We start from the raw sequence: 14,239 nt of genomic DNA, 5'->3' as shown, positions 1-14,239 counted from the left end.
CAAGTCACAAAGAACTGGGACGAGGGACACGAATCTGCTTGAACACAGACTCCAGCTGTGTCCTCCTTGTCTCAGCCCTGCTCCCAGGCCACCCTCAGCTGCTGAGGTTTTCAAGTCTGATGCCTGGCAAAGATCAGCTACACACACACAAGTTCATCTTTTCCCTGCAAGCTTCACGATGGCCTGTAAGAACTGTAAGAAGAGCACACACAAGTGGTCAAATACACCTTTTTTAATGAAGATTTGTAAAAGTTAAGCTCAGTTTTGAAAATGTAGGACATTTCATGAAAGAGTTTTTGGTCCTCTGCAAACCTTCCCACCCCCAATTAAATACTTCATGGAAAACCAACAATTAAGCATACATTGCATGTTTTAGTTAGGAGAAAACGGATATTGCACATGATACCAGGAAATCCAACAGCCTGCTTCAGCAAGTGATTCCAGCAGTGGGATGGGTCCCACTCCAGCATCACTGACTTACCCAAAAGTCCACATGTCAGTGCATGTGTGCCCTGCCATCACAGAGTAAAAACGTATCAAAGCATCTTTAAAACAAAGAGGAAGAAAACTCGGGTCCTGCAAGGGCACAAAGCCTTCCAGCACACCATCAGCACCGCTCTCCTGGCAGGCAAAACCCGCTCCTACGGGCAGAGGGGTGGCAGGTCACCGTGGCAACACCCATCTCAACTCAGTTTCTACCCAGGAGCTGGCCATAAAGTGTTTGGCACTGTAACCAATGGTCCGAGTCCCCAAGGGCTAAAGGCTCGGGTACTGTTCCAATGCTGCAGCCACCTCTGGCTGTTCCTGGGAGCACACAGGAGGGAGGAGCACAGTGGCACAACAGCTGTGCAACTTCATTACAGTCATGTTGATACTCAGAAGGGAACCCTGAAACAGATTTCTGTGCATAGCACTGCCTGCAAGCCTCACCAGGCTCCAGGATAGGCACAAAACACTGAGAGGCAAGCGCAAGGTACGTAACACAGGGCAGAGAGCTGAGCTGTGAGTCGGGGAAGAACAAGGGCCTGAAGCAGCCTCCCACACGCTGAAGGCCTCAGCTCTGCCTGGGCTCCCCAGGGCCACTGCTGGGATGCCACGTGAGGTTTCCCAAGCTCGCTTCAGAGCTACAAGGAGAAGATGTGGCTCAGTAGCAGCATTTCAGGAAGCCCCCACGTTTCTGCCTCCCTCAGCTGTCAGAAAGCTCTCTCTCCTCCTGCTCTTCCCCACGGGGTTACCAAGTGAAGCACACCTGCAACGCTTCCTCCTCCACAAGCTGTACCTTAAACCTCTCCCAGTACCTCTCTGGAACCTCACACCTTGAATTTATGTTTCACTTGGAAATAGGCAACCAAGATTCCAATAGTAGTTTTGCAAAGCCAATTCTACAGGAGCTGGAACTGCCAGCTGCCTCAAATACCAAAGCAAGCCATTCTAATGCAGGGAGACCATAACACATTTCCCTCCCACCCCTTAAAACACACACAATGAGATTAAAAAGACACATTATTGCTTTTTTCTTTTGCCTGAATATAAGATTGAATTACCATGGAACAGAAAATTCTACAAGGAAGTCCCTGAGATGCATCTGTGTACTAAAACATTCAAACAATAACCTCTTCAGCACGGATTTATTGGAAATGTTTTGAGCTGCAACATATGGTCTATGAAAACCAACGCTGTTAGAACAAGGTGAAAACACAGCAGGTCAAGTTTGCCCTAATAGTTAAGCTTTAACTTAAAAATAATTAACATTCAGCTACTTCAGCTATAGTCAAAAGCAAAAAGTGTGCTGGCACTGAAAAAAGTCTAAATTCTTCTATTCAGTAAGATGTTTTGGCCTCAGTTTTTTATTCCTCAACAGCCCTGCCTGAATTTAACTGCTTTCATCCTGGAAGTTCACAGACAGCTCTTCCTCAGAGACATTCGAGCTGCATTTCATGATGGTGGGAGGAAGCAATAGCAGGCTCTCACTATTTCTCCCTGTCACCAGAAGGCACAGCACAGGTACAAGCACAGTACAGGTACAGCACAGCACTACAGGCAGCACCAACAGCCACCCTGTCATGGTGGCACGTACCAGGCTGCTTGTGGAGAGAGAGAGAGAGAGAGAGAGAGAGGTCAGTGTGCTGCAGACTGACACCTCTCCCTGACTGCACTGACCCCAAGAACAAACCCAGCTCTGAAATACTCTTTGGGATAAGCACAGAAGCTGATATTCTTAAAGTATCTTTAAAAAACCCAGAAGTCACCTCATGTGCAAGCTACTTTGGGATCTGCCGTATTTTGTAACCGAGCCCATGAGAAACACTTCAGCCACCTTCCCAGGCAAGCTCGGCTTTTCCTGCTAAGTGAAGAAAACTTAAGGCACCGACACATTAATGCTGTCAGGAATGTGAAATAGTTTGTTCTTCAGGTACTGTTACACCAGTTCTTAGCAGCATCTCTCCTGAAAAGGCACTAGAAACATGGCAAATGACTGAACTTTGGGAACTTCTGCTCAGCTAAGTTGTATCAAGTTAGCTGCTTGGAAAACTGAGTGGCTTTGAGATTTCCCCTTCCCTCCCCCCTTGTCCCTTACAAAAAAAGGCACCTCATTTGTTTCATTACTGGTTTCTGTAGCTGCAGGCTCTTGCAGCCATGCAGTCCTACTCAACTGTGTGTATGAGGGACATGGTGACTGCTCTGGGAACTTTTGACACGGTCAGGAGTTATCTTTTCAAGATACTATTCCAGATACAGCACTTTTGTTTCTGCAAAACCCATTACCAGTGGGTTCCTACCTGAGTAGTACTGAAAGTTGTGTATTGCTAGTCAGAATATTAAATGATTAAACTTGGTGTAAGAAATTGCACTTTCCCATTCCTTCCCCAGTCCCAAGATCATCTCTAATTAAATACTAGACCCTTTTCCAAAGGGACATTTGTAATACAGCTACAGAGAGGTAGCTAAGTGGCACATGCCAATTCTCTGGTTTTTAAAGTATATTCAGCCTTCATTTGCAACAATAGTTTTCATAAGAAAGTCTTAAAAACAAGAAATCTCTGTTCAGGTGGCATGTGAAGTTACCACAGCTCAGAAGACCGAACTCAGAGAAGGAGAACTTGACCTCCCTTCATGTCCATAACTGAAAACTAACAAGCATGGGGGATGCCCAAGTGACTCAGCACGTGGAGGTGCAGCTGGAGAGGAGAGGATTGCCTGCAGCCAGGTCCCAGGCTCCTCCTGCCACACCATGGAAGTTACTCTGAAGAACCATTCAGATCAGGCCCACCATTCGATCGATCTGTCTCATGTAGTTACTCTTCAATGGCAGCAAGTATCTCCTCTCATCAGGAACTCTGTTACACTGTTGACAAAAGGACAATGTTTTCAACAACTCAAACATGAGCACAGACAATTCCACACCTTCTGTGGTCTTTTCAGCTTCAGTAACCACAGATTTTCACCCTGTACACAAAACTGTACCAAACAGCACTTTTGGTCCAAACTTTCCCTCACAAAACTCCCAGCACAGAGCACAAAAATGAACAGCAACTGTTTCCTCAGCACAGGCTGCAGGCTTCCAAACACACCCCAAACTACTGCAGCTTGTTAGTCAACTGAGACTTCCTTCACTATGACAACTGTGAATGTCTAAAGCAATGCTCTTTTTCTGGAGGACTGGGTGGAGGAGGAAAGGAACCATACTGGAACCTACTAGCAGAGGCTTAAAAATAATTGTTCTGTATTAAAAACATATCTGTTTTGGTTGGTGACAGGCCCTGGATCCTCAGCTCTGCACTCAGTCAATGCCTAGCCAGGAAAGGTCATCTTTGCATGTCTCAAAAACATCCTGGGGGGGAAAAATGCTTTGTTTAAATGTCCCTCTGCTTTCTCTTTCCCCATCACAGCAACACTGGAAAATGTTAAGGGCCAAGAGAAGGGGAAGGGAAAAATAACCAGAAATAAATGATCCAAGAACAAACTAATTTCAGCAAAATCAAGCTTCACCTCTGGCACTATCCTAACCCCTTCCTTCCACCTCTGAAAGCGTTCCTCACAAAGGAGCTCCGTGGGTATTTGACACCTATAACGGAAACCCCGCGGAGCTCTCAAGTAAGACTTCCCCATGGCTCTTTATCTACTGCCTAACCCAGACCAACACGCATCCAAACAAGCCCAACCTCCAAGCCCACAGCCAGGAGCAGCCTGTGTGTTGCTTACATTAGAGCTGAAGTTGACTGCCTTCAGGTCTCCAGGTTTCACTTTGTCCGCGCTGTGCTCTGCTCCCGACAGGCCGTCCTGCCACAGCGAGCTACGGAAACGGCCGTCCACAGACACGATGTGCCCCTCAGTAGTAAACATATACTTATTGCCAGATCTGTGCACTGGATTCTCTTCATCAAACAACTAAAGGAGAGATGAGAGAGAGGCAGCTGTAGCGCGCGTGCGACACTCCACGGCCCGTCAGCAGGAAGTTAAACAGCACAGCCTGCTGCGGCAGGAGATCCCACCAACAGCACCCCTTTCGGTGCTAAGTGGGTAGCCACTGTTAGAGCAAATGGAAACAAACAGTTTGAATCCAAGGGATTTATTTTAACAGTTAAAAGGGGAGAGGAAAAGAAAAGAAAACTCCTCACACAACTTGAAGTGCTCTTATTTTTGTAAGCTGCCCTATGCAGGCGTTTGTAGGCTGGCAGCTGCTCTTGCCATTCCAGATTTATTTGTTTTTCTACACTAAAGGAGATTGAGAACAGCAGCTTAAGCAACACTGGCCCAAATGCTTTCTCCTGTGACTGCCAAAGCCTGATGGAGAGAAATCAGAGGCTGCTGTGAGGCAGGCAAAATAGCCACCTGAAGCAATTTAGCTCAGAGCTGAGCCCACTGCAGTTTTGCTCCTTCTTAGCTGCCCCCAAAAAAGAGCTGCCAGCTCTCGAGCACCAGCTCAGGGCACCACACTTAGGCAGCTGCCCAAACCTCCAAGGCTGGCGTAGAGTCAGAGAAAGAAGAGGGTACCATCTGATACCAAAACCCCACTCCTTCCCAGAGCCCAGCTCCCTTCCTAACGCCCCTTCTGCTTGCTGTGCCATGTTTGTGCACACTGCATGCAAGACAGTATCTTTAAAATGAAGAACATACACATACCAGGTACAAATATTTACATGTCTCACTGAGAAAGAAGCTCTCCATCCGATCCTCCTTCGTCTTCTCTACAACGTGGTGTAACGTAGCGTAGCCACACCTGCAAGATGGAACGTTTGTTTACTTCCCACACCTTCCAATCTCAAAGCAACCCCTTATATTCAATAACTTCAGACCACTCCAATTGTCACTAAGCACTGATTATTGGTGTCCTGATGAGACTGTGCTTACTGACACCGTGGTGGATCTATTCCACTGTGCAGATTGACCAAGAGTGTCTCAGAGAAGTAAGATACTCTGGAGACACCCTGCACAGAGCAGGTCATTTTCCCATACTGAGCACAGGAAGCCTGGTCTCATGCAAAGGTTTCTTCCCAAGTCACCAGCTTTTCCTTCCCATCCACAAGCTGCCACACAGAGCCCTTGTAATTCTTTCAGTCAACCCCCTACACAGTGTATGAATCCCAGTTAACTGCAGAATGGCACTGGCTTGTACTGGTCTATACTTAGTACAGCCTTGTCTGGAACATCAGTGAACACCAACAGCTCAATAAAAATTTACCATCTTCCCCTCATGAGCTTTGTAAGAGGTTCAGATAGCCAGTATTAATCAGGAGTCACTGTTGTTATCCTGACACAGAAGCTGATAAGCAACAGCACCTATCTTAGAAGCCATCCCTCCAGTTTAGCCAACACCACAGCCCCTCGAGGTCAGAAATACTCTTGCAGGAGTCACAGTGACAAAAAAACCCTACTAATTTAACCATTTGTTAGCAACTGGCCACCAACAGTGCACTTGGAAAGGTAGCTGTAACACTCCAGAGGTGTCAAGTTGTCAGTGCACTGTAATTTCATTTTCAGATGAAGAATAACTGCTCAACAGATGAATCATCACTGCTGCCTCCCTCCCATGGAGGGCTGGGGTTTCTACTTTACCTACATCTGGCAGATGGGATTCTATAGAATGTTTATATAATAAAAATATGTACATAGCAAAGAGAGAAGACAAAGAGCACTGAACACTGACTTTGCCTTCGTGTACTTCTCCAAACTCTGTAGAATATCCATTCCCACATGAAGGTAAAATGGGTTCTTTGTGGCCTAAACAAAGAAGACAGGCAAGAGTTAGGTGTTTCGAAATCTTGTAAAAATAACACTTACAACAAAGATTCTTGTGTGCTGCTGTAAACTGATCTTTTAGGAACACGACTTGGATGACTCTGTGCAGGTTCCTCACATTTACTGTAGTGCAAATCCCAATAGAACTTGTAGTATATTCAGGCTCTTTGATAGCTTTCTTGCAGTCAAAGCTATTTTAGTTTACTGCACCTTCTGCCAGTTGGAGCCTGTGCTTGGGCAATACAGCAAGGAAAGCTATTAGATTTACTTCCAGTTCTATCAAGAAGTCACAAGTCTCTACCTTGGAAAAACCTGCCAGCTATTTCTCCAAAAGGTTGTTTAGTCTCATTTTTGCCTGTCTTATTAAAAAAAGCTGGTTTTCAGTCAAACAACACAGCAACTACATTGCCTAACAATCCAATGCCCCCATACAGGAAGAGGCAGATGCAGAGGCACCCAATTTTAGGCAGCCAAGGGTCAGGCAGAGAAAAAGTGTCTTTCTGAGCAAAACCATTTTTTCCAAGACATGAGCTGGAAGCTGAGAAAAGTCAAGTACCTGATAAAGAAGATACGTGGACTCCACTAACTCTGGCCTGAGTGGATAGAAAGGAACATCTGGTGCCTGCAACTGCCAGTTGTATCTTTCTGGGAGAGCTCCGTATCGCTTCCATATGGCGTAATAAAAAGCATGGAGACAAATAGCATCTTCCACATCTCCTATCAACACCTGGGCAAAACAACAGCCATGAACACAAAGGCTTAACACTGCAAGCCACAAAACTGCTCTCCACTCTGTGTAAGCACGTGCCATGTAATTAAACACTCTCTTCATAACAGGAGACCAAAAAAACCCCAAAGCTGATGCACTAATTCTTTCACATTAAAAGCTTTGGTGCTGCTCAGCCTCACAATGCTGGGGTTTGGTATACAAATGCTGAGCTTAAACAAGAGAAGTGAACAAGTATCTCAAATCTAGCAAGGAGGCCAGGCCTTTCAATATTGTTATGCTAATGCAGAACATGAACTGCCCTAAGACTTTTATGAGAGCAGCCAGATGTAAGCCTGCAGGTTGAAGCTCATCTCAGAAGAGATGCTGAGCCTCATTCACAGCCTAGGATTGGAAGGAGCCCTTCTGTTACCCCTCTGCTGTGTGGTTTGGCTGCTAACAGAATGAAAGTTTTACCTGCAGTCCAGGAAAAAAAGCTTGCAAAGAGTCAATCCACGTGTTCATCAGCTGTCCTGTGAGCATATTCACATTAACATACAAAGGAGGGTCACCTTCACCTTCGTTGCAAGCTTCTCGGCTGCCAAGGAACAATATGGACCTGTAATTCCTCGCTGTTCTAGAAGAACACAATGCATGCTTCATTCTACAGCACTGCCACCAGCAAGGAGCACGAGCTGCACCTTCACTGTGCTAAGTCCAAAGCCATTTCCAGAAGTAAAACAAAGTCAGTTGTGCTCTCAGAAAACTTAACTCATGCCACGTATGAACAAAGTTACACCAGTAGAATCTCTACCAAAAGCTCATGCCAGGTAAGACCAGGCCTTAAGAAGTGCTAAAGCAGCCAACTTCATATATTTCCTACAGCCTTCTGAGCCTGACATTTACTAACTGGGTGCTCAGCAGTTTAGCTTCTTTGCACCAGTAATGCCATCCAGATTATTTGGGGAAGGAGTGAACAGTTTATTTCTATTGTGATAACAACAGGTAAAAAGACTTTGTGGCTTTTCTGAAGAAAACAAAGAGAACACAGGTGTTCTAAAACATGACACACAACATGCTACAGCCTCTCACACTTTACTGGAGCACTCATTGCTCAAGGAATTGATACTTGTTAGTATGCACTGACATACCCTCTTCTTAAGTGGTTCTGAATGTTGCGATAGGCATCGTTGAACATCTCCAAGTCCTCCTTTTCTCCAAAGAGGATGTAAGACTTCAGAAGGTATTCATAGAATGAATCTGACCCTGCTCCCAGGCCACTTTGCTTTCCAACCCAGTGGCCAGTTTGAATATTCACAACATTTCCTTCCAGAACAGAGAAAAAAAAAGTTTAGTCTAAACTTGCCAAGCACAGAGAAAAGCAATTGTGAGGCAGAACCCAGAAACACTGCCTCTCCACAAGGTCTGACGGAGGAATGATCAAAGACTACTGTCAAAATCAAGTGTTATGGTGCAGTCACCCAAGGAAGCAGCACACACATGCAGTTGTTTTAAGTACTTCTAGTCATCTGCCAATCTGAATCATATTAATGGGGACACAAATGCAAGAACTTCAGCTTCATCTCCCAGTTTCATGGCAAGTTTGTCTTTAGAAACCTGTGCAGTCATTCAGATACTCCCTTTCACACATCACCTCAGAGGAGCTTACCTAGCAGTCCAGTGTTATTGTTCCTGAGACTCCAGAGTGCTTTGACAGCTCTCCTGGCCACCCATTCAAATGTGGAATCACCAAGCAGCCTGCTAAGGATGCCAAACTCCACCAGCAAGGAACCAGCTCCGGCAGTACAAGTCTCATTATTGCTGTCTGGAGGTACTCCGTTCTTCAGATTGACCTGTGAAGCAGGCAGAGTATTAAGAGCAAAAAGACAGGTTGCCCCTCATGCAGCTGTGCTCTCATCTGCAGCCTGCTATGTATTCTGAAGTCTTTGGGCTAGATTTTGCAATATCTACTGTACAACAGATATACAGTCAGAAAGCCAGCTTGGTCAAACAGCTTTCCTGAAGAATTCACCTTCCAGCTTTACATCATGCTCAAGGTGACCAATCCTCATTTTGCTACTCTCACCCTTGCTAACCCTTCCAAATTGCAGTCCAGTTTGCCATCACTTCTACTAAACATTCAGGCTCTTCCATTTAATGCTCTCAAAACCAGGAGTTTCCTCAGTAAATGCTTCTCAACCACAGAACTAATTGCTGAAGGGAAGTTACAGCACCCTCGGCTGCTTTACCAGGCTCTGAGCAGAAGTGAAAGCTCACGTTCTTACAGCCAGTCAGGTCTGAAGGAAAAGCAGTGTGCTGCTGTCCCCAGAAATTAAAAAAGTAGTCAGGCAAGTGCTAAGTAGTTTTGTAGCTGAGATTTCCAGTAGATCTGACACCCTTCTCCTTGCAAACTGCATCTGCTTACAACAACAGAGGACACAGCCTTCAAGAATAACACATTACTCTTGGGTGATCACTGAGCAGTATTCAAGAAAAGGACAAATTCCAAGCCAAATATGACAAACATTTAACATTAGTTTTATTTTATCCCAGCCACCTTACTACAAAGCCACTTCCCCAGGCTATATGCCTTTATCTCCTCTTAACCTCCTTAGCTGACAGCCTCCTTTGTTGCTGCGTGATCCATGGGAAGAAGGTGCAGAGAGGGCACGTTCCAGCCAAACAGCACAGAGAGAAGTGACTACTGACTCGTATGGAGCAATACACAGAGTGAAAAGACAGCCCAAAGGAAAGACTTATAAGGAGCAGCTTATAGATCATCCATGTCACCATAACTTAGGGCAATTTCCTCCCCCAACGCCATTCTAACACAACTTTGAGTAGGTTCAATAGTCCAAGTGCATACCCCAGGACACACACAGAGCAGGACAGGTGAATTACTGCCTTCAGGTTATTTCCCACCATGCTGGTGTGCTCACTTACCCGAGGGTATGGAATGCCAGTTCTGGTGTTCTCAAAGGCTGGAAGCAGTCTCACTGCCAGGTCATGAGCCATATGCAACAGCTCATTGTCGTAATCCTTAATGGTCATATCACCAAAAGGTTGTTTGGTATCTGTAATTATGATGTGGGCAGACAGGAGGCTTCCCAAAACCCTATGGGAAAAGGAAAACACCTTCAGCTTTTACATCCAGGCTGAAGTTCTCCAGCTAAACCATTACCAGTATTACATTGTGCACCTTACAGGCACTACAACAAATAGAGGTCTGTTTTCTTCCCCACCCACCCAGTACAAGTATCTAGAAGTCATGTTGCTCGTCATCCATGGTGATCCCAAAATCCAGCTCTGTGAATGTGCCTAACTCAGTAGCTCCATACAACATGCATGAAGTCTATGAAGACCTCCCTGGCCCTGCAAACGGCAGTAAGGTTGTTAAATAAACTTGGGATTCAGAAAAAAGAAAGCCCAGCCAAGGTAAACAGCAGCTGAGCAAATGCTGTTCAGAAAGTCAGAACAAGAAGTCGTTCAAAATCAGACAGTATCTCAAACTCATCTCCAAGACAGACAGGCCTGCTTTTCATCTGAAATGAAAGTGAAAGCAAGCACAAGGAAGAAATAGAAAAAACACAGCAGAGTTGTTTGTTGTGCACACATCTGAGCCTCCACTGCAAGAGCAACAGCAAATCAGTAACTGCCTGCAAGCCAAAGACAGCTGAGACTACCACTGTATCACTGCTTCAAGTCACATGCAACTCAGTAAAGCGGTTTTAGTGCTGAAAGGACGGAATATCCACGTAAAAGGTTAAAAACCAACTCGCTCGAGGCACGGTTGTGTTACAAAGCCTACCAAAGGCACCCCGAGCAGTAACTGACTGGGGTTCCCCCAGGCATGCACACCAAGCCTCTACCCTTGTTACTGTTCTAAAGACGAGAACTTTGAGCCACATACCTGATGGTTGCCTCAAACACTTGGACTGTCGAGTCTTTATCAAACGAAACCGTGTCGATCACCAGCTTCACTGCCTTCTGGAACTCTGAGGAGTTTCCCATCACCTTTCACATAAAAACAAAACTATTTGGTCAAACTGTTGCTTCAGGGGAGGGCTGGGGAAGTCAGCAGCAAGGTCACAATTCAGACCAAGAGATAGATTAATTAGAGAACAGGAGCAGCATTTCAAGCTCCTACCAAAAAGCCTTTCTGGAAAGTTACCCACCCTATTGATATGCACATCTTTTATGAGGTGTGTTAAAACAGGGAAATCCACAAACACAGATTGCTGTCCACTTTACTAACCTATGCATTCATGTCCTATTCCACCCCCAAGATCAGCCTTGTGCTACCTCTTTTGAGCAGGAGTCTAAAAACCCTCAAGATCTAGTGCACTGAGCCTCTCACCTGCTTACATTAACGGTTTAAGAGTTAAGTTTAGCTTAACAGGTAACACAGCTTGCAGAACAATGAATTGACATTTATTTGACCACAGGTTCCAGCTTGCTTAAGTTCATGACACAGCCAGGTGTAGAGGGGAGCTGCCTAGCGTTTTTCACCATCAAAGCACCACGTGCCTGCCAGCCTGCTTTCGCCATTCCCTAGACCTAGTGGAATGCGTGAGCAGATGAAGAGCAAAACAGGCTCTCTTCATGCAGCTCCTCAAGCACAAGACAGTGTAGGAACTAAAAGTTTTCTATTTGGGGAAAAGAAAGAAGCAATGTCCTACCCCAAAAGGTATGGACAGGTCACTGAGCCAGTGGTGAGTGAGAACAGGAAGGCAGCTGTTTAGCCAACACACCACCAGCCACGTAGCACAGATCCCTTACTGCTGTTTCACTTAACACCAAGGTTTTCTGGACTTAGTTCCTACTTTCAGTTCTGTTCAGTACTGCAACACTCACTTAAAGAGCTGAGATCTTCTCACCACACAGCTGCAATCCCATGGTAGCAATGGGAAGTGGTTCATAGCCTGAAGTGCATCCACAGCCCTTGCACACAACCACCTTGTGCACAAGAGGAGAGAAACCATGGACCCATGGCAACAATGAGCCCTCACACTCCAGAAGGGCAAGAATTTGCCCTGGCTGCAAAAAGTGAAACTAATGGAACCTAAGAGGGTGTCTAAATATGCCAAAGAGCTCAAGCACTTGTCTTCATAGTACCAAACTGCTGGTGCTACTAACATAAAACTGAGTTCTTCTCACACTATCTTCAAATTTTATCAAGAACACACGTAATGCTGTGTTTTAGCAGGCATAAAAGCAGCTTTACAGTGTGCTCCCTCCTTCCTTTCCCCACTCTTCACACAGATCTGTGTGTCAGTCAGGCCCCTCCCTGCCTAGAAAAACAACCAGAGCTCTTACAGTCACCTTGAGTAAGACAAACTCCCCTCGTGACACGTCTCTCAGCAACCCTGCATGTCTCAGTTCCAATCCACCCTTCCTGAACACCTGAGTGATGGCAGTATCCTGAGGGAGATCTCACCTGAGCCTGGGGAAGATCTCAGAGATTTCCTCTGTCTCTTCTGGAAATCTCTGCTGATACATCTCCAAGTACTCTTACCTTGCCCTGCACACATAACACCACTAGCTCGTGATCCAGCTGTTATCTAGGAGACACCCAGCAACACCTTCTCCTCAACAGTGAAAGATTCAGTAACCTTTCACAAACTACTCCATCTTTCACTCCATACTGCTGAAGTTCATTGTGATTTTAATTGGTACCTCACAACGTCATCTCAGTCTTCATACTAAGAATTAATCACCATTTCCACCAGCTTTGCATGACACATCAGGACCTTCTGCACTAAACACACTGCTCCCACGGCAAGCCCCTGGAAAACGCTGTACAGCAACTTCCTCCAGTTTGAAACTTTCTGTTGCCATCCTCCAACTTCTCACCGAGCTTCCCTCCTGAGCAGGCCTCTTCTCCAGCTCCACTAGCTTGTGTTGCTTGGTTCTTCAATATGGAGTTGATTCAAAAGCTCAGGTCTACTGTGGTTACAAGCCCAACCTCGGAGCAAGGCACAAATCAGTTTTGTCCCATACCAGGGCAGATCAACCTGGCACAATGACTAACACTGTGCACATCTTGGCTTTCCCCTTTAGCTCTCCCCTTAGAAGGCTATTACAGCACGCTGCCTGCTGTTGAGGTGAAAGCTCCTGACCACGCTGCCACTCGGATCTAACCACCCTAGGAACTGAGACCTGCCCTTTCACAGCCCTTCTAAACAAAGCTCTGAGCTTTGACCTGCTGTTTCCAACCTCGGCGCTGGGAATAAACCATCTGGTGAGTTACAACAAGCGTCCATTGCCCCAGGAGCAGCCAGGCTGACAGAACAGGGCAGGCCAGGCTCACACACGCTCAACAACATCTCCGAAAGCCTCTCGTTAACCGATTCAGCCTCCAAGGCACTGCCCTCAGCAGAATTACTCCTTGGCAATGCATCCCAGCTACGTTAACGCACCTTCAAACTCATCTGCACGGTTCAGTTCGTCCACCCCAGGGTGACCGCGACCCTCCGGCCCTGTGCCCGCGACTCAACCCCGCAGCACCCCGGCGCCCTCCGGCCCGGGACTCACCGCCAGCGTGTCCAGCGCGTCGATCAGCGTCAGCGAGTAGTTCCCCAGGACGTCGTTGATGTTGAGGTTGGAGCTGGAAGACAAGAGCCGAGCGCCAGGTCAGGCCGCGCCGCGCCCGGGCCCAGGCCCGGCCGCCCCTGTGCCCGTCCCCCGGCGACTCACGGGTCGTGGCGGTCGGGGCCGCGGCCGCGGCAGTGCAGCGGGTCCAGCTCGTCCCGCGGGAACGCGTGCTGCATGTAGCTGTCGTAGCCGAACACGAACATGCCGCGGGCGGCGTCGCGCAGCCGGGCCCGCAGCTGCGGCGGGAACGCGCCGCTGTAGCGCCGCTCGTACTCGTCGTCCCCCGCCGCTCCGCCGCCGCCGCCGGCGCCGCCCCGCCGCAGCAGCGAGCCCCAGTGCGCGGCGCCGGGCGCGGCGGGCGGCGGGAACGGGAAGGGGAAGCGGCGGCGCAGGCAGAGGCCGGGCGCCAGCGCGGGCAGCAGCGCCAGCAGCGCCTGCAGCGCCAGCCTCAGCAGCAGCAGCCCCAGCAGCACCGAGCGCCAGCGCATGGCGGCCCGCGCATAGTTTAAAGGGGCCGCCCGCGCCCCCGCCCGCCCGCAGCCCCGGCCGCGCCGCGCCGCCGCCAGCGCCGGAAGGGAGCGCGGCGCCCCGCCCGCGCCGCCCCAGCCAATCCCGCGGCGGCGGCCGCGCTCACCGCGCTGCGGGGCCGTCACGCGCCCCGGGGCGGCAGCCGCGGCGCCCCGCACGGAGCCCCGCACA

At 47.9% G+C, this 14,239-nt stretch overlaps 1 protein-coding gene across 1 annotated transcript; it reads right to left on the bottom strand.

The window, feature by feature from the left end:
• Window positions 1-217: 217 nt before the first annotated feature.
• Window positions 218-14,071, bottom strand: EDEM1 (ER degradation enhancing alpha-mannosidase like protein 1). Its single transcript, XM_062008561.1, has 12 exons — window positions 13,643-14,071; window positions 13,481-13,553; window positions 10,857-10,960; window positions 9,890-10,061; window positions 8,616-8,799; window positions 8,098-8,272; window positions 7,424-7,544; window positions 6,797-6,967; window positions 6,149-6,222; window positions 5,125-5,221; window positions 4,204-4,389; window positions 218-3,346 (listed from the first exon to the last, which is right to left on the bottom strand). The coding sequence occupies exons 1-12, from the start codon at window positions 14,026-14,028 to the stop codon at window positions 3,257-3,259; spliced, it is 1,833 nt and encodes a 610-aa protein (XP_061864545.1). The 5' UTR covers window positions 14,029-14,071; the 3' UTR covers window positions 218-3,256.
• Between the last annotated feature and the right edge of the window lie 168 nt (window positions 14,072-14,239).

Source organism: Colius striatus, chromosome 15 (genome assembly GCF_028858725.1).
Source record: "Colius striatus isolate bColStr4 chromosome 15, bColStr4.1.hap1, whole genome shotgun sequence".
NCBI lineage: Eukaryota > Metazoa > Chordata > Aves > Coliiformes > Coliidae > Colius > Colius striatus.
Note: the sequence above shows the minus strand (reverse complement) of the source record. Positions and strands in the feature narration are given on the sequence as shown.

What these genes read in the sequence shown, in the direction of transcription:
- EDEM1 (XM_062008561.1), bottom strand. Translation starts at nt 14,028, where the DNA reads ATGCGCTGGCGCTCGGTGCTGCTGGGGCTGCTGCTGCTGAGGCTGGCG. An exon ending in CAGAACCACTTAAGAAGAGG is followed by an intron (nt 7,545 to 8,097) that starts GTATGTCAGTGC and finishes GTTCCTTGGCAG; the next exon opens with CCGAGAAGCTTGCAACGAAG. An exon ending in CATGTAAATATTTGTACCTG is followed by an intron (nt 4,390 to 5,124) that starts GTATGTGTATGT and finishes TCTCTCCTTTAG; the next exon opens with TTGTTTGATGAAGAGAATCC.